Below are 27,058 nucleotides of genomic sequence, written 5' to 3' on the forward strand. Positions count from 1 at the left end.
TCTGAAGAGTTGTGTAAAAAAGCTACAATCAGTGTTTTTTTTATTCGTCCTCTTGTCTATATCGTTTTAAAAAAATTAAGTAATCTTGACAAAATGAGTGGCAACCTCATTTAAACTGCTCTCTACCACTTGTGAAAAACACTCCCTCACTCAGAACTGCAGAGCCTTATGTTTTCCGATTTCTTTTGGAACAACACGCACCTTCTGTAACATGATACCCTCGCTGGTCCATGTGATCCTAGACCCCCCCAATAGCAACATACACAAGGGGGCAATAGCAGAGAGAGATTTTCTTGTTGTTGTATTCCCATGTGCAAAGAAGAATCATGTTTAAAACATCACCACTGTTAGCTAATTTCAATGAAATGGCTAAATGTATTCACACCCATATCAGCTAAAAATAGAATGCCATCATTTATGCTCAGGAAGAAAAAGTACATGGTTTATGGCTGTTTTTAGGTAGTCAATCAGTAAAATACTTTTTTGGGGGGGGTTCTAATAAGGCTACAATGTTGTTTGGTTTATTGTTTTAAAAAACGACCACCCCTCAACACTGTCAAACGCTCCCTAAAACACTTCTGCGAGCAGGCCTTTCAAATCGACCTGGCCCGGGGTATCCTGGAATGACATTGACCTCATTCCGTCAGTAGAGGATGCCTGGCTATTCTTTAAAAGTGCCTTCCTCACCATCTTAAATAAGCATGCGCCACTCAAAAAATGTACAACTAGGAATAGATATAGTCCTTGGTTCACTCCAGACCTGTCTGCCCTTGACCAGCACAAAAACCTCCTGTGGTGTTCTGCATTAGCATCGAATAGCCCCCGTGATATGCAACTTTTCAGAAAAGTTAGGAACAAATAGGCAGTTTGAAAAGCTAAGGCTAGCTTTTTCAAACAGAAATTTGCATCCTGTAGTACTAACTCCAAAATGTTCTGGGACATGGAGAATAAGAGCACTTCCTCCCAGCTGCCCACTGCTCTGAGGCTAGGAAACACTGTTACCACCGATAAATCCACTATAATTGAGAATTTCAATAAGCATTTCTCTACGGCTGGCCATGCTTTCCACCTGGCTACCCCTACCCCGGTCAACTGCCTGGCACCCTCCACAGCAACCCGCCAAAGCCCCCACCATTTCTCCTTCACCCAAATCCAGATAGCTGATGTTCTGAAAGAGCTGCAAAATCTGGACCCATACAAATCAGCCGGGCTAGACAATCTGGACCCTCTCTTTCTAAAATGATCTGCCGAAATTGTTGCAACCCCTATTACTAGCCTGTTCAACCTGTCTTTCGTATCGTCTGAGATTCCCAAAGATTGGAACGCTGCCGCGGTCATCCCCCTCTTCAAAGGGGGTGACACTCTAGACCCAAACTGCTACAGACCTATATCTATCCTACCCTGTCTTTCTAAGGTCTTCGAAAGCCAAGTTAACAAACAGATTACCGACCATTTCGACTCTGTCAATCACCACATTCTTATTGGCAGACTCGACAGCCTTGGTTTCTCAAATGATTGCCTCGCCTGGTTTACCAACTACTTCTCTGATAGAGTTCAGTGTGTCAAATCAGAGGGCCTGTTGTCCGGACCTCTGGTAGTCTCTATGGGTGTGCCACAAGGTTCAATTCTCTGACCGACTCTCTTCTCTGTATACATCAGTGATGTTGCTCTTGCTGCTGGTGATTCTCTGATCCACCTCTACGCAGACAACACCATTCTGTATACTTCAACACCATTCTGCCCCTCTTTGGACACTGTGTTAACTAACCTCCAGACGAGCTTCAATGCCATACAACTCTCCTTCCTTGGCCTCCAACTGCTCTTAAACGCAAGTCTTGCACCTTTGCACCCCAGTATCTCTACTTGCACATTCATTTTCTGCACATCTACCATTCCAGTTTTTAATTGCTATATTGTAATTACTTCGCCACCATGGCCTATGTATTGCCTTAACAAGAAGATAGTCAAACTGGTAGGGAGAGAGAGGGCTTAGCAACACAAGGACTGCTATTCAGAACCACTCTGTGCAACAGAGATTGAATCCACCTCGGGTGATGCACTCCTCAATCTTGAACTGAAGTGAAATAACCATAACAACGAGGCCTGTTATTGTATACAGGAGTATTGTCAGTGTATTAAGTCAACCTTATTGCTTCTAAAACTACATTTGTCAAGGAAGAATCTAGTGAACAAAAAAACGATTTACTTTCTTAATTGGAAAAAAAGGGTTCAAGTGAAGTCTAATGGTGTTTTGGAATGGCTTCGATTAGCCTTGGAAGAACACAAAATCAATGTTCTTCAACAATTGATCCTACATCCTGCAAATGTTTTAATTGTCATGTAAGAGGCCCTTATTCTCGATTTACACGACTGCTTATGGATTGGACAACCGCTTTCAAATAATGAAACATTTTGTTTATGGCAAAGTGCACTTCTTAGATGCCAATAAATAGGTACTTGAATACAGGAAATTATTCTCAAGGGTACATCCATTTGAATTAAATCACTTTGACAGAAAACCTTTTGATTTAAACAAAACTTTCCTTACATGTTTGCCCATGGTAGAAGTGGTCAGAAAGTGACTTTTTGGACCTGAATGCCAAAACATTCAGGAGATAAAAGGTGCTCAAAGTTGACCCATTTTGCATATCCACCATACCATGAGATTCATGTCTTCATCACTGGAAAATATAAATGGTTGACTTTTTGATATCATTTAAAAGCTTACAAACAGAATCAGCCTATAGATTCAAGGAACCAAGCGAGCTTCATTGCCTACTACACAACACTGCCTCCACGGCTTCGCAAGGAATGATACAGCAAGTTACAATTTTCATTTTCATTTGGCACGGGAGTACGTTGAATGTCGGAGTGCACTGCAAGGAGCCGCCCATTTTCTGAGGAAAAAACGACATTGCGACGCCGCGCTACGCTCCGTATGGTCCGTCTCTGTAGGGTATAAATCGGCCTTGAAGAGCATGTTCTAACATGTTCAAGAAGATAGTCAAACTGGTAGGGAGAGGGCTTAGCAACACAAGGACTGCTATTCAGAACCACTCTGTGCAACACAGATTGAATCCACCTCGGGTGATGCACTCCTCAATCTTGAACTGAAGTGAAATAACCATAACAACGAGGCCTGTTATTGTATACAGGAGTATTGTCAGTGTATTAAGTCAACCTTATTGCTTCTAAAACTACATTTGTCAAGGAAGAATCTAGTGAACAAAAAAACGATTTACTTTCTTAATTGGAAAAAGGGGCTCAAGTGAAGTCTAATGGTGTTTTGGAATGGCTTCGATTAGCCTTGGAGGAACACAAAATCAATGTTCTTCAACAATTGATCCTACATCCTGCAAATGTTTTAATTATCATGTAAGAGGCCCTTATTCTCGATTTACACGACTACTTATGGATTGGACAACCGCTTTCAAATAATGAAACATTTTGTTTATGGCAAAGTGCACTTCTTAGATGCCTATTTTCAAGGGTAAATAGGAAATTATTTTCAAGGGTTGATCCATTTGAATTAAATCACTTTTTGACTGAAAATTCACATAATAATTATGTTGTAGCTTAGACCGTATTTCACATCATCTGAGGTTTTTGTGTTGTGCCCTCCATCGGTTGTGACACAATATGCTCTCGAATACAGGGTGGGTGTCATTTCAATCATAGAAAAGTCTGTTCTATTAATTATATATCGCTTCAGACCACTGAAATTGAGTTAGTACACCTTGAAATTTAATTGAAATTTAACTTCTAATTACTACCACAAAGATGACTGCCGGTCCACCCACCGTTGAATGTCAACATAAATGGTCATGTCTATTCTATTATCTATATTTCTATGATTTCAATAGGTTTCCTATGGAGGATTGACAGTATAATTTAAAACAACAGATATTCCCATTCAAGTCTACATTCTCTGATGTGTGGACCTCCAACCATCTTTGTGGTACCATTTGAAAGTTGAAATGTCTATTTTATTCCCATTTTAGTACATTTGTCAGCAAAAACATGACAACCACCCTGTATTCAAGAGCACTCCTATTTGCCATATCTTCAATTTAAGCCTACTAGAAAGTGTGTGCTCTCAAGCCTGGAGGGAAGCAAAAGTAATTCCGATACTTAAGAATATTAACGCCCCATTTACTGACTCAAATAGCTGACCAAACAGCCTGTTACAAACCCTTAGTAAACTTTTGGAAAAAATAGTTTTTGGCCAGATACAATGTTATTTTACAGTAAACAAATTGACAACAGACTTTCAGCACGCTTATAGGGAAGGACATTCAACAAGCACAGCACTTACACAAATGACTAATGATTGACTGAGATTGATGATAAATAAGATTGATGATTCTGACATTATCAATCATAATCTGCTGCTGGAAATGCATAAATGTTATGGCTTTACACCCCTGCTATATTGTAGATAAAGAGTTACCTGGCTAACAGAACACAGAGGGTGTTCTTTAATGGAAGCCTATCCAACAATTCTCCAGTCCAGCTGTTTAGGCCCCTTACTTTTTTCAATCTTTACTAACGACATACCACTGGCTTTGAGTAAAGCTATGTATACGGACGACTCAACACTATACACGTCAGCTACTACAGCGACTGAAATGACTGCAACACTTAACAAAGAGCTGAATGGGTGGAAAGGAATAAGTTAGTCCTAAATATTTAAAAAACTAAAAGCACTGTATTTGATACAAATTATTCACTTAACTCTAAACTTCAACTTAATCTTGTAAAGAATACTGCTCAAAAAAATAAAGGGAACACTTAAACAACACAATGTAACTCCAAGTCAATCACACTTCTGTGAAATCAAACTGTCCACTTAGGAAGCAACACTAATTGACAATAAATTTCACATGCTATTGTGCAAATGGAATAGACAACAGGTGGAAATTATAGGCAATTAGCAAGACACCCCCAATTAAGGAGTGGTTCTGCAGGTGGGGACCACAGACCACTTCTCAGTTCCTGTGCTTTCTGGCTGATGTTTTGGTCAGTTTTGAATGCTGGTTTGCTTTCACTCTAGTGGTAGCATGAGACGGAGTCTACAACCCACACAAGTGGCTCAGGTAGTGCAGCTCATCCAGGATGGCACATCAATGCGAGCTGTGGCAAGAAGGTTTGCTGTGTCTGTCAGCGTAGTGTCCAGAGCATGGAGGCGCTACCAGGAGACAGGCCCGGTAGCGCCTGGAGGCGCCATCAGGAGACGTGGAGGAGGCCGTAGGAGGGCAACAACCCAGCAGCAGGACCGCTACCTCTGCCTTTGTGCAAGGAGGAGCAGGAGAAGCACTGCCAGAGCCCTGCAAAATGACCTCCAGCAGGCCACAAATGGGCATGTGTCTGCTCAAACGGTCAGAAACTCCATGAGGGTGATATGAGGGCCCGACGTCCACAGGTGGGGGTTGTGCTTACAGCCCAACACCGTGCAGGACATTTGGCATTTGCCAGAGAACACCAAGATTGGCAAATTTGCCACTGGCGCCCTGTGCTCTTCACAGATGAAAGCAGGTTCACACTGAGCACGTGACAGACGTGACAGAGTCTGGAGACGCCGTGGAGAACGTTCTGCTGCCTGCAACATCCTCCAGCATGACCGGTTTGGCGGTGGGTCAGTCATGGTGTGGGGTGGCATTTCTTTGGGGGGCCACACAGCCCTCCATGTGCTCGCCAGAGGTAGCCTGACTGCCATTAGGTACCGAGATGAGATCCTCAGACCCCTTGTGAGACCATATGCTGGTGCGGTTGGCCCTGGGTTCCTCCTAATGCAAGACAATGCTAGACCTCATGTGGCTGGAGTGTGTCAGCAGTTCCTGCAAGAGGAAGGCATTGATGCTATGGACTGACTCGCCCGTTCCCCAGACCTGAATCCAATTGAGCACATCTGGGACATCATGTCTCGCTCCATCCACCAACGCCACGTTGCACCACAGACTGTCCAGGAGTTGGCGGATGCTTTAGTCCAGGTCTGGGAGGAGATCCCTCAGGAGACCATCCGCCACCTCATCAGAAGCATGCCCAGGCGTTGTAGGGAGGTCATACAGGCACGTGGAGGCCACACACACACTACTGAGCATCATTTTGACTTGTTTTATAGGACATTACATCAAAGTTGGATCCGCCTGTTGTGTGGTTTTCCACTTTAATTTTGAGTGTGACTCCAAATCCAGACCTCCATGGGTTGATAAATTGGATTTCCATTGATTATTTTTGTGTGATTTTGTTGTTAGCACATTCAACTATGTAAAGAAAAAAGTATTTAATAAGATTATTTCTTTCATTCAGATCTAGGATGTGTTGTTTAAGTGTTCCCTTTATTTTTTTGAGCACACACATATCTCTATATATGTATATTGTTTTGTTTTAAAATAACTGCCTTAATGTTTCTGGACCCCAGGAAGAAGGCAGCAGCTAATGGGGATCCATAATAAATGCAAATGTTGCGTCTCAACCGATGCTGGGCACAACACAAAAACCTTAGGATGAGTCTAAGCTACAACATTTGCGAATATATATATTTTTTTAAGTTGACACATTTTTAAATAATTAACCTTTTTTTTTTTTTTTTTTTAATCTCCAGATATTATGAAATAGTTTGAAAACCCTATTTGTAGGCTGTTTAAATGATTTCAATCTCAACTGTATATTTTCCAGTCATTGAAACATTGGTTTATCCTCAATACATTTTTCTGGATGATTGTTCTGGATGATCAATGTTCTTTGTTTGCTTTGAGCAAGACGAGAAAACATTGTTGCTGCACCAAACGTGCACTTAAATGATGCTGCCTTGTTTGGTGTTGTAGGTCTTCCTGGTGTAGACAATGGGTCCCACCTGGTTTTGCCCCTTGTTGCCTGGAGACAGTGTGTCTGCACCGGCACCACCTTTCTCTGTTGTTGATGGTATCTCCATGGGGGTCGCTAGCTTGGAATAGAGGGTCTGCGACCCGAAACAGGAAGGGGGTATTTTGTCAAACAGTTGTGACAGATCCTGAGTCTTTTACTATAATGTCCTGAGGGAGAAGAGTTCTCTGTGTATTTGGTTATGACCTGAAAAATGCTACTGACTTTCGCCCAGTTTGTAATTGTTCTCTTGAATGGGTTTCTAGACTTAGTTTTTAAATGGTGATTTTTCCAGTCAAATGTCCATATGTGTTGCCATTAATAGAGGAACATGTAGGAACAAGTCTGGTTTTCTCTCGCTATTAAATTGAATTCGCTGTGTGCGTTTTTGGTTGCTCGTTCCTGCGTGCGCCAGAGGTCTCTTTTTAAACCACGATTGCACCACTTCCCTTCAAGCCACAGACAGTACATGTTCGGTGCAATGTAAACAAACATCAAACATTGTCTGGACAAAGAGTCAAGGAGGGGGAGCAGAGCATGTTTTTTCCCCTCTGGTTCAACAGAACACAGAAATAAACGGTGATGACACGAAACAGTGATCGGGAATCAACACCCTCCTTTACCCTTCAGTAACCTTAACTAAATGCTGTTTGTTCTGCGTCTTTTTCTCTTCCAGACTCTTTCGTCAACAGCCAAGAATGGACATTGAGTCGATCAGTGCCAGAGCTCAAAGTGGTGAGTAGTGTTCATCATAACTTCAGCCCGTGTTAATCGGCTGACATTGGTATCGCAAGAGGAAGATAAATTCAGCATTAGCATTGGATTGATTTAAACGTCAATGCCTGTGCATGCTCTATGCATGTCAAACACATTTCCTCTCATTCTGCATGAGAGAGTAGAGTACAGAAATTGGCTGGAATATTCCCTGGCACCAAACGAGATTGTGGGTGATTTTTAATGATGCAGTTTTTTTTTTGCGTTGGCATGGTGACGCGGAGAGTGGAGTGGTTTGCAGCAGACTAAGAGATGAGTGACGGTTTTGGGCTAGACGAGTGACACTTCCTGGGTCTGATCCAGCCGCTGGCACAACAGTTCTTACCACTGCCAAACACACACACACACACACACACACACACACACTGCTCACGTCCACACTTGAAGAAAGGGATGCTTCACTCACATAATAAATAGGGATATTATCACAAAGCCTCATTCCACCGTTCTGGTGTTAAATACTGTAGTAGTATTCATAGTAATTTGGTCTTCTATAAATTGGTTAGGGTCGTGCATCACATCAGAAAGATCCTATGGGAATCAGACACAAATCAGATGGGGGAACTTTTATGAAGAACATGCTTTCTAAACAGGGAGAATTTGATCGAGCTCATTGTCTTTTATATAGTAGAAGGTGTTCATTAGCGCCACACACTTCAGAGGTTAAGTGAACTGATGCTGAACTCAGCAGGAAAAAGACAAGGACTGCTGTCAGAGAAGGGACAGAACTTCAGTTGCTTCCACAGTTCCATATGGCAGTATTGGACAGAAGTAGTTCATTCATATGAGTTATGTTTCCCAAAAGCATGGACAGATGTTATCGTTTCAACATGTAGGCTATTGCGCTCATGGGGGACATGAGCTGATACTGTGTAGTAGGGGCTTCCCCAAAATTTGCATTAAAAACATCGTATTCAAACCTGGACTTTGATAATGAACCCACAGACTGATCCTTAAAAAAAAGTATTTACTGGAATTTACAAACAGTGCCCGCTCTGCTTTCATCTGCCTGAACTATGCTCATAAAGCAGCCTTATTAATGATGGGCTTACAACCCAGCAGGTTACAAAGCTTTACAGTTCTCACACAAACCCTGCTCCTTTTGTAGTTAGTTTTGGTTATGAGTAGCTCCTAGCTTGTTATTTGTATTTATTTATTTAACCTTTATTTAACTAGGTAAGTCAGTTAAGAACACATTCTTATTTTACAATGACGGCCTACCCCTGCCAAACCCTCCCCTAACCCAATTGTGTGCCGCCCTATGGGGCTCCCGATCACAGACGGTTGTGATACAGCCCGGGATCGAACCAGGGTCTGTAGTGATGCCTCTAACACTGAGATGCAGTGCCTTAGACCGCTGCGCCACTCGGCCTATTTTTCTGTTCTTGATAGACTACTACTTCATGTCCTCTCCAAAGCCAACTTCCTCCTTACGAAGAACATAAGTATTATGAGGGAGAGGATAGGTAGCTTAATCCCCCCCCCACCACACACACACACAGTCCGCTGTAATTAAACCAATCCTGACTTTACCACCCACTAATGATCTAAAGAAGAGGGGGATGAAGGAAGAGTGTGGGGGGGATGAGGGCATGTTGGAGGAGCCTTTGTTCTCCCCCAGACACCCTGGCATCATCAGCCACCCCAGCCTGGGAGCGGCCCAGCCCCAGCCCACCCTCCGTCAGGTTTCCCCTGGGGGCAAACAGCAGTCAGGGCTGGGGCCTTGGCCTAGACACCCACCAGGGGGAGTAGGGAAAACATTAGCTGAACATATACAGTACTGTTCCCTTGGTGTCTTACCTTTACCCTATAAACACCATCTGTTCATGTGAAAGTCCATAGGCTGAGGCCTTTGGCATTGGTTAGTAGTGTAACCGTCTCTACAACATATTGCCACCACCAACTGAACATTTTACTAGTCCTGTTACTAGACTTTTAATAGTAGTAGTATTTTGCTGTCTTGCTGTTTCACCAATCATCATCTGTACTGTATATAGGTCAAGCTGTAGAGGCTATGGCTATGATTGCAGGTGTAACCATCCATACAACATACATCTCCTGGAATGAACTAGGTGTGAGTGTGGTGTCATGTGTTTTTGTTGTTTCTGCAGGGTATTGTGGGTAATCTGTCGAGCGGGAAATCGGCCCTTGTCCACCGGTACCTGACAGGCACGTACGTGCAGGAGGAATCCCCTGAAGGTAAGAGACAGAGCCTGCTGCTGAAATCCCGAGGGAGGAGAGCACCATCACACGTTCAAAAAAAACTAAAAGGTTGTCAACTTTACTAGACGGTCTTGTCAGTCAACACATGAACACGTCACTTGAGACAGAGCTGTCTGTTTCTTCTTATAGCTGTGATGATATCTTGCTAATCTGGTCCATCTGCTGGCCCTGCTGCATCATACATGTAAATGTCATTTGAGATCTTTATAATAATTCATAAAGTTATTTAAGGTTTTACCAGATTATTGTCTGTCCAAAACCTGTTGAAATACCACCTGGAATGATCAATTGGCAAGCCAGTCTGCATTTTGGCTGATGTTATTCTAGCTGGGGATAGATACTGACAAAATACAAAGACAGGGTTGATGCTTGCAGTAAGAAATAGAAACTCAATTCATAATTAGCAGTTAGTTTGAGTGTTTTCCACATGGTGTATGGAGAGAAAAGAGAAATCTTTGCTTATCATTAACGGTATGCCAGGTGTGTTGGTGTGTTTTCTGTTGGTATTTTGTATCAGTCGACGCAGTGTCCGATTTATCTCAAACCCAAGGATGTGTGGAGAGAGATGACTCTGAGATAATTGGCTTTTTTTATCCGTTAGCATAAATGAATGACGGCTAGAGCAAAGCATTGTCTATGAAAGAGAGAGGGGTGCTGCGTTAGAATGATAATTCCCAAACACATCAAGGTAAAACTAAGACCTGGGCTTAAAGCACTAAATCCTACTATAACCCTTCATTTCAGAGAGAAAGGGGATTATAGTTGCTGCCATGAACATAAACAAGTTTCTGTTTAGGGAGCTGTGAGGCTCTGAACGAGAGGTCGTAGCTCAGTGAGAAGGTTGTATTTATTTCTACAATTGGAGCCCATTCCCGAACCTTCCGCTATGACTTCACAGAATCAAAACTGAAGAATTCTCCATTTTGATTATCAGGCGGAAATCAGAAGCGAAGGCTGTCCGAACCCGTGAAGATGTTGGCAAAGCCAGGGTCAAGTGACAATCTTGGAGGGGGTTTGGATGGTTTGTAGTGTCTGTTTTTATGTAACTACTGTATACTGAGGATGATGAGACATGAAGCGCATAATGAGTTCCTGGCATTAAGATGCTGCTTCACCGAGGGAAAGAAACAATCCTCAATGTCTAATTAGGCCTTGAGAAGTCAATGACAAAAATGCTGGAATGAAAAAACCTGAGTGCTGGTTTTGGTAATTCTGGAAACATTTTATACAGATCACTGCATTGTTGCTGTGATACAACATACCGCTCCATCTCCCATCTGTAACAGGTGGCAAAGGGTCTCCTTTTAGTCTCATTTCTAGCACGTTGCTTAGCCCAGATAGAAACTGTAGATTTAAAGGAGGCTACCTCGCTTCTAGGAAGAGTTGGTAGTGGTACTAATGTTGTCTGTTCTGTCCGTACCATTCATTAACCCAGCAGTTCTACTTTACGGTGTTTCATTCTACTATGTTGCTAGTTGCTGTGATATCTGAAAAAAGGCAGTATCGGGACGGGGAGGGAGGTGTTGCCATGGCGACAGCGAAAATGGCTCTGTTTGAATTGTGGCTCCGTGTCAAGGTCTCTGAGCATCCACATTCCATTCTAGAGTTGGATATGCCTATTGCCTACTGCCTGCTCACCAAGCCCACCATTTCAGCTACCATCTCAGAACCTGTGTGTGTGACTGTGTGTGTGTGACTGTGTGTGTGTGACTGTGTGTGTGTGACTCTGTGTGTGTGACTGTGTGTGTGTGTGTGTGACTGTGTGTGTGACGTGTGTGTGTGTGTGTGTGTGTGTGTGTGTGTTGGACAACAGCTTGATAGAAAAGCTATAAACACTCTATTCATTAGCCACGTCCAGTCAAAATCATTATACTTTAAATTGCTTGCCTCCCTAATACAGATTGAGTGTCTCTCATTATTGCTGTACAATTACTGTAGTTTTGCTTAATTCGTTTGGCACTGAGATTCAACAGACGTTTCACAGTACAGATGGTTTCTCCTCCGACCTCAGGATATGTTTTTGTCTATGCTTGCCGGTGAACAGTCACAGACACAGCCAGGATGTTGATGTTATGTAATCTAAATGTAGGTCTTTATTTAAATGCACATCCATTTCATACCATGGCAACAGAAGATGCTATTTGGTATAACACTCTCATTGTACAGTTTTCAAGGGCTATTCGCATTTATATCCTCAAGAATAATTTCAAATGTCCTCTGAAGTCTGACCTTTTGGTCCAGATACAGTCATTTTCTCATAAGATATGACTATACTGGGTATTACTATGTGTATCACTTTTCTGACATTTCCTCTAAATGGGAATTTCCTGGCATATGGCGACTCATCAATCCGATCAGCGCTCCAAGCTCTGTTACTTCAGTGGAGGAAAGCTGGCTTGGCTTCCTTGAGTCTCTCTCTTTGGCTCTTACACAACTCAACTGATGTCTGGGAGAATCCCCCTTCCCCATTTGGGCTAAAGTGGAATTAATGGGTAGCAAGTGTGTCTCAAGTGGATCTGTATTGCATGTTGGCGCTAGCTAGAACACTGCCTACCTATCCCTTGAAGACTGCAGGCGGAGCCAGTCGCTGTGTCCTCGCTCGCTCTTTTGCAGAGGTGGGATCTGCACATCAAAGTGTCAGGGAGTTCAGATAACACGGCTGATTGTTAAATATCGGGTGTTGCCGCAGCGGTAGATATTTATTTTGTGTCTGTAGTTTTTTTGATATACGTTAATATGCCCACTCTTACTCCTTTCATGGCAGTCGTACATTATTCAATATTGTTTGAGATGGCTTGAAGCAGATTTTCTGCTTTTGAAAAAGCAAGGTTTTATTTTGCCTAGCTCCCCAACTTTCTCACTTTAATATTTGAAGTCTCTGCAGGATCTCGAACTATTCCAATGTTATGCAAAATCCAATTTAGTGCGAGGTATTCCCATCGGTCTGTATTTTATCTGCAGCCAGCCTTGCCAGAGGCAAGGAATACGAGCATGCGTTCAAAGAGATGAGGGGTAAAAAGTCAAGGCTGACTATAGTAGCTACCCTTCTACTGTAGAGCTTCTCTAGTCTCCACTATCTTGTGGCCATGAACTACACCAACTTTAGATTTCTCTCTTTTCTTCTCCTATTATCTTCCATCCCCACCTTCCCTCTCTCCATCGCAGACTCCAGGCTACGTCCATTCTAGTGTATGTGCCTTATCACTTCCTTACTGCCTGCTGTGCTGGCTAATAGACTAGCACGCTATCCTATATTTTATGGAGTTCTGCGTCAGTGATGGATGACGAATCTCGAGGCTAGGCTAGCTGGTGGTTGTGTAATGAATTTGGGGGGGGGGCTGGGTCTAAGGCTTGTGGCGGTGCTCTGTGATGGTGTAGTGGAGCAGGTTCTCTCAGCAGCTGTGTGCGTTTAAACTTGCTAAATGTCAGTTTCCCTTCATTGTAATTGACTTTAGAGACCAGTTTTCTTTCCCCAGCTTCTGATTTTTAATTTTTTATTGAGACAGCGGGGCCAAATCAAACCGCAGCATATTCACAATCACATGCAGGATGGACCATCATCAAACCCTTATCAGAATGGAAAGTCATAAATGGGAAGTTCTAAGTCTGACTCATGCTTAGGTCTACTGGTTTGTGTTGGTGAAGTATATTGGAATTAATATTGCATTTTGGTGATTTAGCTGTAGCGAAACCAAACCCGTTTTCAGTGACAATGAGTAGAGTAGCAAGTGCTTTACACCACTTTGGGCCTGAGTTTAGCCCTCTACCTTCATTTTGCCAACCCCTTCAATAGGCAGGGTGAAGTAGATCAGTTCACATTGGTTGTATTAATACTGACGAAGCATGATTCTAGGCAGTGCACCGCCAAATAAGTCACCCTGACATTTCTCTCCTCTTCCTCAGGTGGTCGATTCAAGAAGGAGATGGTGGTTGATGGACAGAGCTACCTGCTGCTGATCAGAGACGAGGGAGGCCCCCCGGAGCTGCAGGTACGTACGCTCAGCTTGCGTTCTGATCCTGCATGCCTCAGCGCAGCCAATTAATGCCACTTAACGTCAGCAAGATCTCCTCCACAACAACCAGACAGGAACTAATAAACACTTCTCTGTTGGGGGGGTTCGTTTCAATGCCGCACAGCGCTCCCATTCTCAGCAGTGCTTCATACTGCTTTTTACCAAGTCATCGTGCCCTGAGAACTTACCAACAATTAAACCTAGCTAAAAGCCATTTTATAGTGGAAAGACAAGACAGAACAGACACACACTCTTGTTAAGATAGAGGACCCAGCAGCCTAGTTGGTGTGGAGCATCAAGCGTTGAGCCAGAGTCATTCATTCAAGGAAGAAAATAGGTGGTATTTACAGTGCAGGTGATGGAGGGAAGACTAGATCCAGTGGGAGTGTTTATACACAAAATATACAGATAATGACAAGGAATTGGCAAAAATACTTGGTTGATAAACACTGAACTTAATTGGCCAATACTGCAATAACTCAACAGGAGTGCAAAGGCAAATGCACCGTAAACACAGAGAAAAAATGCCCATAAAACGCACACATTTGTGTATAAATTGTCAGGGCTCTGTAACAACATGTTAACTCACTAACACAACGGTCGCGTTCCCTTGCTCAAACGTTGCATGCATCGACCAATGGTTGCATCATTGACTGTGCCACCGGGAACCAGATTGCTACAACATATGATGTGGTTAGCTGATACTTAAAATATCTATCCAGGCATTTGTAAGATCTGGCATGCGTCAGCAACGCCTGGGCAGAGGAACACGCCCAATAGCTCCGATGGATGAGGAGAGCGGTAATCTGGCATAAACCAGTCACACCTTTTAAAAGAGTTAGTGCTACCTGGGATCCTTGGGACATCCCTAACCTTAACTCCTACCCCAACCATAACCCTTACCTAATGTGAAGCCTTACCTTAATCATTTAAAATTTCAACTTCAATTGGATAACTTCAGAGTTGGGACATCCCATGGATCCCGAATAGCACCGACCCTTTAAAAAGGTAGTGTCGTTTGAGAATGTAGCCTAACACACATTTTCAGAATAGTGGTCAATACTTTACACATTATTGAAAACAAAGACAAAATATGCTCAAACATGAGCATTTACAATCAACTTTGGAAACACCCCACCCCTTAAACGAGATTAACCTAATGAGAGGCGAGCCACCTGGGCATTTAAAGGTGGAAACTCACCTACTAGGAGGAGGAGCCCGTTCACAGCACTGGTGAGCAGAACCACTGAGGTATAAAGTCCTGGAGACTGCGTCCAAGATGTCCGACTGTTGTTTTCAAGGTAATCTACTCGCGTTCGTATACGCCAATTCATGGACTGTCTACCGTGGGGGGAAAAAGTATTTGATCCCCTGCTGATATTGTACGTTTGCCCACTGACAAAGAAAGGATCGGTCTATAATTTTAATGGTAGGTTTATTTGAACAGTGAGAGACAGAATAACAACAAAAATATCCAGAAAAACGCATGTCATAAATATTATAAATTGATTTGTATTTTAATGAGGGAAATAAGTATTTGACCCCCTCTCAATCAGAAAGATTTCTGGCTCCCAGGTGTCTTTTATACAGGTAACGAGCTGAGATTAGGAGCACACTCTTAAAGGGAGTGCTCCTAACCGCAGCTTGTTACCTATAAAAAAGACACCTGTCCACAGAAGCAATCAATCAATCAGATCCCCAACTCTCCACCATGGCCAAGACCAAAGAGCTCTCCAAGGATGTCAGGGACAAGATTGTAGACCTACACAAGGCTGGAATGGGCTACCTGACCATCGCCAAGCAGCTTGGTGAGAAGGTGACAACATTTGGTGTGATTATTCGCAAATGGAAGAAACACAAAAGAACTGTCAATATCCCTCGGCCTGGGGCTCCATGCAAGATCTCACCTCGTGGAGTTGCAATGATCATGAGAACGGAGAGGAATCATCCCAGAACTACACGGGAGGATCTTGTCAATGATCTCAAGGCAGCTGGGACCATAGTCACCAAGAAAACAATTGGTAACACACTACGCCGTGAAGGACTGAAATCCTGCAGACCCCGCAAGGTCCCCCTGCTCAAGAATACATATACATGCCCGTCTGAAGTTTGCCAATGAACATCTGAATGACTCAGAGGACAACTGGTGAGTGTTGTGGTCAGATGAGACCAAAATGGAGCTCTTTGGCATCAACTCAACTCGCCGTGTTTGGAGGAGGAGGAATGCTGCCTATGACCCCAAGAACACGATCTTCACCGTCAAACATGGAGGTGGAAACATTATGCTTTGGGGATGTTTTTCTGCTAAGGGGACAGGACAACACCGCATCAAAGGGACGATGGATGGGGCCATGTACCGTCAAATCTTGGGTGAGAACCTCCTTCCCTCAGCCAGGGCATTGAAAATGGGTCGTGGATGGGAATTCCAGTATGACAATGACCCAAAACACACGGCCAAGGCAACAAAGGAGTGGCTCAAGAAAAAGCACATTAAGGTCCTGGAGTGGCCTAGCCAGTCTCCAGACCTTAATCCCACAGAAAATCTGTGGAGGGAGCTGAAGGTTCGAGTTGCCAAACGTCAGCCTCGAAACCTTAATGACTTGGAGAAGATCTGCAAAGAGGAGTGGGACAAAATCCCTCCTAAGATGTGTGCAAACCCGGTGGCCAATTACAAGAAACGTCTGACCTCTGTGATTGCCAACAAGGGTTTTGCCACCAAGTACTAAGTCATGTTTTGCAGAGGGGTCAAATACTTTTTTCCCTCCATTAAAATACAAATCATTTTATAACATTTTTGACATGCGTTTTTCTGGATTTTTTCTGTCTCTCACTGTTCAAATAAACCTACCATTAAAATGATAGACTGATCATTTCTTTGTAAGTGGGCAAACGTACAAAATCAGCAGGGGATCAAATACTTTTTCCCCCCACTGTATATCCTTCATGGACTGTCTATATCCAGGTTGCATCCGGTTTACACGGACCAACATCACAATGCGCCCCAGCACTCAGTGCGCACAGGGAGCAACGACGACGTCATCACGTCATCCAAAAACATGGCAGACATTGGATGAAAATAAAATGCTAATATCTTCGGCTGTGAGTTACAATTATTTGAATAATTCAATGAATATTTTGTGCACAAAGGTGATGACTAAAGTGTCTTATTAGGATTTCTCTCGTTGTGGCAGTCTATGGATTTTGTCTTTCTGGGCCAGGCATCAGTTAAACTGCATTACCGAAGTAAGACTGTAGGAGCAGTCTTGGGCGGCATCCTGCCGAGGGCGGCACGGGGCGCCCGCACGCATTTTTGGGGGGGAATGGTGACATTTGCTCATTCGGTTTCCTATCGCTCATTTGCACGTCACGTCAATGATATCATGTCACCGTGTGGGACTGTGGGTCAATTAACCTTGTCGGAGTGGGCGCCCTGATTCTAGTTTGTGAGCTAGGCAGGCTACTGCCTGGGAGGGTCTCCCACTCAGAAGTACGAGATGGGGAGGGGGTGGGGGTAGGTTGACCTCAGATCTCCTCACTGGAAGCCCGAGGTAGGGGGAGCGGGGGAATCTATCAAATAGCGCACCTCTAACTTTGTACAGTACTAATGCAATTAGTAAAATCAGTCACATTACGAAATGCTACCAAATAAACCACAATTCATTCATAATACTGTGAATATATAGTTTCACAGACATATTGTTTAATTTTCTTCTGGTTTGAGCAAAATCGTTAATAATAATATAAAATCAGTCTGCACACCACCAAGGTGAATTGGTTTAGTCTTGACTCTTGGTTGACAGTGTTGGGGGATGGGTAATGTATTGATGCTCGAGCGCTAAATCAACACAAATGTGTTTCTATTTGTCTTTGTTACTTCTTTTTGATATTTATGAGTCTTATTTTTGTATATATTATTATATTTATATAGTTTTAAATGTTATGAATATTTGTTTGTGTTGTTCCAAATGTCTGAATAACAATTACAGTTAGTGCAGAATGGTGCATTTTTTTGTTTTGCCTGGGGGGCGCTGAAGGGGGGGTGTTCGCCCAGGGAGCCATACAAGCTAGAACCACCACTGCCTACCGTCAACCAATTATGTCAATGCGGCGCTATATGGAACCCTCCGCATTTTTACTAAATTTGGTAGGTGCACGATGCGGTAAGGAGCTCAATTTGGCCTCTGCATGTCTCTGGAGGTTCCGCAATTGCGTCACACTCTCAATATGGAGCCTCCGAACACATTTTCAGATAAAGCATAAATTGGCTTTAACCTTGCAAGATCCGGATGGCTCGCGAGGCTAGGTTGGCATTACCAAACCAAAGAAATACAAAGCTAAACATTTCTAAAATAAATATGGTTACTAGACTCTAGCTTTTGTTCTTTATATGATACAAATGACTATGTCTGATAGGACTAGCGAATGTGCCTCTATGCCAGGTACTCATTCAGTAATTAGGGAAAACATGGTGTGGTGATGCTCTTGGCTGAGCCATTTCATGTCTCTCTCTCTGGAGGCCTCATTTTCCTATATTTTGGAATCTCTCTGGAGAGGCCTTGGAGTGAAAGCATCCTGGCACTCCAACCACTCCATTGGGGATTTGTGATGATGAAACAGTCATTGATACCTGCCCTCTCCCTGGCTTAGCAAGGTTAGCTCACAGGCAGAGTTATGCTAGCATTATGCTAATGTTGCTCCCAGTCCCAGAGATTGGAATGGAAATGACTGTAGCTCCGTTCCTAGCTGGGTGTAATTAGCGCAGCATAATTAAAGGCCTTCATTACGTTCCCACTTACTGGAGGCTCAGTTGAAGCTGTGACTCTAAACCGAAAACTTGATCTCCCCATCCATTCTAGACCTGGGTTCAAATACTTTTTGAAATCTTCCAAAATACGTTTAGTGTTTGCTTTATGGAGTTTTTAGTGTTTTTATGGTGTTTACCTGCTTGAAGTGCCAGGTGGGTAGGGTTTGTTCTTTTGTGACTATTCTATTGGTTCCATTGCAACAGGTAAGCTCAATCAAGCACAGATACATTCTTTCAAGTGGTATTTAAACCCAGGTGTGATTAATTCCACAGATATGAACGCTGCTGAATGACTAAATGGAGGCAGGGGGAGGCGAAGGTTGATACACTGTTAGTGCTTGGGCTCGCTCTCCTCCTTAACCACTTTCTCAGAAGCAGTTGTGATTATGATTACCTTGTTCTGCTGCCCAAGGGAAACCCTTCTTCCTTTCTTCTCTCCCTGGTGATGCACTAGGAGATTAGGTTTGTGGAATGGTGCAGGGGAAAACAGGTTCCATCTTCCGATAACATGGGACACTGGGTTGTAATAGCTTTGTTTGAGATTTCATTGATATTCCCACTAGTAACTGGCAACACAGGCCCCGTCATTACAATGCTGTTGCTACACTGCCCTCTCCTGCACAGATATGGAACTGAAGCCACTCCCATAAAAATATAAAAAGGGAATTGTTTTGCATGCACAGGAGGTTGGTGGCACCTTAATTGGGGAGAACGGGCTTGTGGTAATGACTGGAGCGGAATCGGTGGAATGGTGTCAAATGAATCGAACACATGGCTTTCAAGTGTTTGATGCCATTCCATTTGCGGCATTCCTGCCATTATTATGAGCCGCTCAGCAGCCTCCACTGTTGGCATGCTAATAATAATAATAATAATAATAATAATAATAATAATAATGAGTCAGAAGAGTAATGCATATTTCAAATCTGTTACAAAGGTGAACTTTATTCATTAAGCATCACTTGTTCATTAAGTTGACATTAAATTGCTGTGGTTATTTAATTTAAAAAAACAATCAGGGGATTCATAATATAATTATGTTTCGGGTGGTTCTGGTTCACCATGATCAATTGATTGAAATTCATTTTTATGTAAACAGCTCAATAGGGCTAGATTTATTTCAGTGTGGAAAAACGGCATTATCTCTTCTATTCTCACAAGCCGGTTCTCTCTTTGACATCAAAAATGAATAAATACAACATCTTGTACACAAGTGAAGCCGATCCGGTTACCCGACACCTCTCGGCCACACACTCAGGTCCTCCCAGATCCAGACAGTACCACCCACCCACCCAAACACACACATTCAGTATGTTGGTGTTTTTTGGAATCCTATCAAGCCTGTGTTCTGTCTGTGTGTCCCCTGCAGTTTGCTGCGTGGGTAGACGCTGTGGTGTTTGTCTTCAGTCTGGAGGATGAGATCAGTTTCCAGACGGTCTACAACTACTTCCTGCGTCTGTCCAGCTACAGGAACACAGCAGAGGTCCCCATGGTCCTGGTCGGGACGCAAGGTATTTCTATTGAACTTTGATTTAACTAGCGAGTTCCTTAATGGAAGGATATTGTTTGGATTGTTAGCTTCACCCCATAGTGGTAGTTTGTGGGTTGGAGGTAGCCAGTTGTTACCGTACACCTGACATAAATAGACATGAAGATGTAAGTAGGCTGGGAGTTTTGACTTTGTGCCCTGACCAGGAAGAACTCTGGGCCTTAGTTTTAGCATCGACTTGAGACTTTAGTGTGGATGTTCACACCCAGTGCGTTCGGAAAGTATTCAGACCCCTTGACTTTTTCCACATTTTGTTACGTTACAGCCTTATTCTAAAATGGATTAAATTAACATTTTTCCTCATCAATCTACACACAATACCGAATAATGACAAAGCGAAAACAGGTTTTGAGAAAAAACTGAAATCTTATTTACGTAAGTATTCAGACCCTTTCCAATGAGAGATCCTTGATGAAAACCTGCCCCAGAGCACTCAGGACCTCAGACTGGGGCAAAGGTTCACCTTCCAACAGGACAAGGACCCTAAGCACACAGCCAAGACAACACAGGAGTGGCTTCGGGACAAGTCTCTAAATGTCCTTAAGTGGCCCGGACTTGAACCTGATCGAACATCTCTGGGGAGACCTGAAAATAGCTGTACCGCGACGCTCCCCATCCAACCTGACAGAGCTTGAGAGGATATTCAGAGAAGAATGGAGAAACTCCCCAAATACAGGTGTGCCAAGCTTGTAGCGTCAGACCCAAGAAGACTTGAGGCTGTAATTACTGCCAAAGGTGCTTCAACAAAGCACTGAGTAAAGGGTCTGAATACTTTTTTTATTTTTAATACATTTGCAAAAATTTCTAACGACATTTTTACCTTGTCATTATGAAATATTGTGTGTAGATTGAGGGGGAAAAAACGATTTAATACATTTTAGAATAAGGCTGTGAAAAAAGTCAAGGGGTCTGAATACTTTCTGAATGCACTGTACATAATCCCCCAAATTACATGTTCTCAGAACAATATTATATTCTCGTTGGTCTTTTTTGTCCTTCCCCAGATGCCATCAGTGCTGCCAACCCCAGAGTGATCGATGACTCACGGGCCAGGAAGCTGTCCAACGACCTGAAGCGTTCCACGTACTACGAGACCTGCTCCACCTACGGCCTCAATGTGGAGAGAGTCTTCCAAGATGGTAAGGGCTGGGGCATTGGGGACATAATGTAGCTAGCCTATTAACTAATGAATCTCCCTTTGATAAGCTGAATGTGAAGTGTCAGTGCTGGGCTGGGACTAGAAAGGGAAAGGAGGCTACCTAGTTAGTTGTCCAACTGAATGTATTCAACTGAAATGGGTCTTCCGCATTTAACCCAACCTCTCTGAGTAGAATGTGGACCCCTGTGGATCCTTGCGATCAGGATCACAATGTAATGGTCTACAGTGTATCATTGTATAGGCCAATGTCCGCCCATAGTGTTTCTACTGCTGTCCAGTATCCAACCTTCCCTAGCAGATGCTTGAGCCTTTCATGTTATAAATGGCAATGTGATGTCAATGGAAAGGCTATTGGTAAGAAATGTATAATGGGCAGAAAGATATGACTATTTTCAACACAGTGCCAATAGCCAAGAAGAAACTCATGTCTGCTTTAAGAGAGAGAAACGTCTGTGTTCAATGAGAAAACATCTCTGAACTTTATGACAACCTTAATTTGAACAACATCCTGTCCTGATTGCCACACTACAATACCCTGCCGGGTTCAGTACATCTTTTTAACGACAACTTTTAAACAGTCCCCAAACATTCTCTTTCCCAAACTTCATGAATACATAACGCAGCTTTCACTTTCGTTGCTTGTTGACGCACGGAGCCTTGCAGGTCTCCCCGCTGTATTAATTGCTTGCTTTGAAAGAATTACAAACAAACAAAAAACGGAAAGTGTTTGTGTCTGGAGATCGAGCGGCTCCTCCGTTCCCCATTTTCCATGCTACTTTAGCTATCAATACCAATATGTTCCCCAGCTGTCAGACAGACTTAAACTCTTCTCTCTCCCTCGGCCCTCATTCACGTCATGCAGAATCACAGATCCCGCTCCTGCTGGAGTCTACAGCGAAGTGACGGGCGGCTGCCAACTCTGTCTGCATGGCCAATCAGGTCCCTCTGTACTAAACCTGACAGTCTCATTTGGTTAACATCACACCACATCTCCCTGGGCTTAAGACCGGCTCATTTCTCTGAACATCATATGGCAGGAGTATTTTCCCTTGGAAATGGAGATGTTTTGTATCTCTGGAGAACTGTATAAGGTTCATTTCCCCATATGTAATGTATTACCTGATTGAAAAGAGAATTGCTATGACGTGGTTAATATCAGTGGACTTGTTGTTGATGTTGTGTTTGATTCCTAACCCTCTGTTGTTTGTCTGTTTCTCTTTCTCTCCCACCAGTCGCCCAGAAGGTGGTGGCTCTGAGGAAAAAGCAGCAGCTGTCTATTGGTCCGTGCAAATCCCTTCCCAACTCGCCTAGCCACTCATCAGTCCCCAACGCATCCCTTCCCTCTGTGCATATTAACCAGGTGAGGCCACACCCCCTACCAGAATATTTCTAACTAGGGCCAGGAGTTTTTCCTGACCACGTGACCTGACCAGAAAAAATTCAGGGCCCTAGTTTTAGGATATTACTTGTCAGGTTACGTAGTCGGGAAAAACAATGAGATTCTTCTGTGCCATTGGCGCATGCAGGAAGACATAGGCTGTAAACTACTGAAAATACAGAGCGTACAGTAGCCTTCATGAACTATATATTATGATTCAGTTTTCCCAGATCCTACCTTCTTTAACTGACTAGTTTGTTCTCTCCCTCTCTCTCTCTCTCTCTCTTCGTCTCCGTCTCTCCTCTTCCAGGCGGCGAACGGCGGGGGTGCGTTCAGCGACTACTCCTCCTCGGTGCCCTCCACTCCCAGCATCAGCCAGAGGGAGATGCGCATCGAGACCATCGCCGCCTCCAACACGCCCACACCCATCCGGAAGCAGTCCAAGCGCCGCTCCAACATCTTCACAGTAAGTATGCGGCAGCTGATGCAGAGCAACACCCACTCGCACTACTAGAGGGCGCAGTACCGCACACACACTGTCCACCAGAGGGAGACAAAGACAAAGCCGCCCACTTCCTGGCTGTATCAGATACAGGCACAGAAAGCCTTCCTGGTTTACTCCTTATACAAGCAACAAAAATGGGCAAAGGAGAGAAAGAATTATAAGGATAACAGTTGCTGGTTGCCACCTGGGTTATATTTTGAACCCATACTATGAAAAAAATGCTTCATTTATTTTTTTGTTTTGTTATTTTAAAGCAAATATCAAAGCTATAAGCACTGTGGAAAAATATCTCAGCTTTTTAAAACGTTTGTTATGTTGGTAACGTTTCCCTTTCCTTTCCAATTGAAAGTAAATGCTCATGAGTTACTCATCTTTCACTTATCCCCTCCTCCTGGCCCCTCTGTCTCAATCTTTGGCCTCCCTCCCTACCCCTCTTATTTTTTACTAGATCCTTTCTTTGCAGTGACTCCCTATTGGGGGAGAGAAGGGGTGAGGCAAGGCTACACCCCAGCAAAGCCAGCAATGCAACTTCCCCCCTACCCTACCCAACCACACTAAACTAAAAGTCGGGGACAGACTATAACCCTTTCGTCACTACAGAGTCAGATAATGCATGCTCTCCCTCGCTTCTCCCTCCGCCCCTACCTTACTCTAGATATCCCTTTTCTAACCTTTGCCCTTACCCCAGATATCCCAGCTCTTACCTTTGTCCTCTGGCCACTAACCAGTGTACTTACCACAGCTTGCCCCGCTCAACCCTCTTCCAATTACCCATACTTCTGATAGCCTTAGTTAAACCTCTGTCCTTACTCTAGCTTCTACCTGAATTGCCCTTATTCAATCCCGTGACGCAGCTCTAACCTTCCCTACCTATGAGAGCCTTTCACTAACCGCTGTACTTTCCTCAGCTACCCCAGCTCCACCTCTTCCCCTCTATCCTTAGCCTCCCTTTCTCTTACCTCTACCCCAGCCTCTCCTGCTCCAACCTACCACCATCCCTTTCCCAGGTTCCCTTTTTCATACCTCTCCCTTCTACCCCTAACCCCAGCCCCCTCACTTCCTCTACCTCTCCCTTCTACCCCATAACCCCAGCCCCCTCACTTCCTCTACCTCTCCCTTCTACCCCATAACCCCAGCCCCCTCACTTCCTCTACCTCTCCCTTCTACCCCATAACCCCAGCCCCCTCACTTCCTCTCAACTCTCTCATCTCTCCCAACCCCCAGACCCCTCACTTCCTCTAACCTCTCCCATCTCCCCCTACCCCAGCTACTGTGGTAGCCATCGCGGGGCTCTGGGCAGCAGAGCAGTGCAGATTGTCTGTCAGTTAGTAGCTCCCCTTGTCTTCTCCCTCCCCCTGCTAGGTAGTGACTAACCCTGTTCACCAGAGACATGAGCCTCTGCCTGTCCGCATCATGGAGATGCCCAAGCATGCCACCTATCCCGTGTGGGTGCCCGACTGGCAGGCTGAGCGGGAGTTTCAGCTCATGACCTTCTGAGGAGCCGGCGAGCCGGGACAGGGTGGGGGGGGGGGGGCAGAAGATGGGTGGAGGGAGGAGAAACAGAGGGTGGTGGGGTGGGGGGGGTCGACTACTCTCCATATTCCAAATGACACTTCAAGAGCACAGGAGAGGAAGGATTTTTGCCATTTTTTTACAATACAAGAGAAAAATTAAAGTTTTGTTTACCAAGCTGCATCCACGATAAGACTATTCGTTCTTTCTCACTTTGCTTTTTCATCAATCTCAATTTGGAATGCCTCTTGAGGAAACAGAATTATTAACGTGCCGCACACATCACCGTAGTCTTGAACATCTCTCTCTCTCTGGCCACAAATAGTTAGCAAGTCAGTATTATAACACTTGCAATGCCGCCTCTTCTAATCAGAGTACTGGGTAGTTGTGATCCCTAACCGTTTTTGATTCAGTCGGAGAGTTGTAGTCAGGATAGAGAAGAAGCCTTAACGTCGCGGGTTATTTTGATAGAAAATACAACACAGTAGTGTCTATTTCTCTCCCAACCCTTTTGGGTTCGCTTTCCTTTTCTTCAGGGGTTTTGTGGGCTTGTCAACCAGATAGAAAGACCTTTCAATAACACACTCAACTAATTAGAAACAACACTGTGGCTAACTTTGCGGTCATATTCATGAATCCACAAGGTGTTTTACTCACAGTATTGCTAGTTAGAATATGCCAGGAACATTTTCCCAATATTCTTTCTGTTTGATATATTTTAGTTTAGATAAGACCGTGTATTGGCTGTATGATACATTCTAAAGCACAATGTATTACTGTTCTACATGCGTAGTCGAAGGTGGCTGAGGGAAAAAATCAGAGTACTAACAGTGACCACATAAACTACTCTGTATCCCAGTGCACGATCTAATTACATGTCATGCTCTCTAGTCAGATTTGGGTGTCTGAAGTGCTTTTAAGTAGACTAATCTCAAAAACTCCATTTTTTTTAAGTGTAGGCTATTGCCAACAACTCATGTTGAACTATAATTAAAATATGAATCTAATTTATTTAGGTTACTGACTATAGATTTAGTGGGCACTGGGTACCATTGGAATATTAGAATTAGCTGAGGCTACTTTGATTCTTTTTAAATATTGTTCTTTATATAGTGCATTGCAAATTGACTGGTGAATCTGCCTCTTTTGGAGCTTTTATTTCTCAAAGGTCCTAAAAGCTTTACTCATAAAGACGTTGGCTTATCCACCGTGTCTTTTCACCACCTTCATCACCAGTCAGTCAGTCTCACCCGCCATTATCATCACCCTCAGCCCACTTCTGTCATGATTAGTAATGGCCACTAGGTGTCAGCTGAGTACACAAAAAAAATGTTCCTAGTGCTTCCATGGTTTAGTAACCATATCAATAGGTTTTGGCATATCTCATATATTTTCTGGGGTGTTTTGAGGCATTTTTCTTCTTTCGCTATGTTCAAAAGCACCGTCATGACAAATACCTTCTTGCATATTTTTTTAACATTTGTTTTGGCCACATCTAAATTTCATATCCATCAACTCCCATGTATAATTGTCAGCCATTTTAGTTCCTTTTGTACTGGATGTCCACTCTAAAGGAAACAAAAAAATAATCTCCTGGAATGTTTTTTTGTTGTTGTTGATATTTCCAGATCCGTGCTAATTTTCCAACCTTTCTTCGACAAAAAGGGCTTCCCAACTCCTTCCGCATTAAGAGCGTTGTGCTATCAAAAAAGCACATTTCACCCCAATGAGTTGTCCCTCTGACCTGTCATACCCAATCGGGAGGAGAAATGACTGGGGACTAGAGCGTTTTTGCTGCTTTGCCCTAGTGCCCCCTTTGCGTAAATGTTCGGTCGGGAGGTGCGCTATGGAAACCATCGAACTTTGTGACAAAAAAAAGCAACATGTAACATTGGTAGTTGCTGAGTAGATCTGGGAGTCAGTTCATGCTCAAAGTAAAAACAGTCAAATTCACCCTCTGGATTGTGACAGACTGTAGGAACTCTTCTCCGCTGGAAATGCCCCCCATCCCTCCCCCCACGTCCTTCAAGCCCACCTTGCTTCACATCCTTACAAACAGTCTGTGTACAGTACAGTCAAGTCACGCTTGGAATTATAATTCAACCACTCAAAGGACACGGCCCCATTACATGACATCACACTGCCTTTTGCCATAAAACAAGGACTCAAGGACTAGAGGTGCCAAGTACATTGTGGTTTACTCCCCCCCCCTCCCCCCACCCCCCTTTCTTTTCATCGTTTTTTCTTTCATTTCTCTTTCTTTTCAGGGAAAGTCTT

At 43.7% G+C, this 27,058-nt stretch overlaps 1 protein-coding gene across 2 annotated transcripts in view; it reads left to right on the plus strand.

The window, feature by feature from the left end:
- The window catches only part of LOC106599824 (arf-GAP with GTPase, ANK repeat and PH domain-containing protein 3), a 219,838-nt gene that overhangs the window by 102,490 nt on the left and 90,290 nt on the right, over positions 1–27,058 (plus strand). For both annotated transcript variants that reach the window (XM_014191164.3, XM_014191163.3), the window contains exons 2-8: positions 7,541–7,599; positions 9,750–9,837; positions 13,765–13,850; positions 20,048–20,189; positions 21,232–21,366; positions 22,619–22,746; positions 23,075–23,230. In XM_014191164.3, coding sequence (XP_014046639.1) covers positions 7,541–7,599; positions 9,750–9,837; positions 13,765–13,850; positions 20,048–20,189; positions 21,232–21,366; positions 22,619–22,746; positions 23,075–23,230 — 794 coding nt within the window. The remainder of the gene's footprint in view (positions 1–7,540; positions 7,600–9,749; positions 9,838–13,764; positions 13,851–20,047; positions 20,190–21,231; positions 21,367–22,618; positions 22,747–23,074; positions 23,231–27,058) is intronic.

Source organism: Salmo salar, chromosome 03 (assembly GCF_965601325.2).
Source record: "Salmo salar chromosome 03, fSalSal1, whole genome shotgun sequence".
NCBI classification, from domain to species: domain Eukaryota; kingdom Metazoa; phylum Chordata; class Actinopteri; order Salmoniformes; family Salmonidae; genus Salmo; species Salmo salar.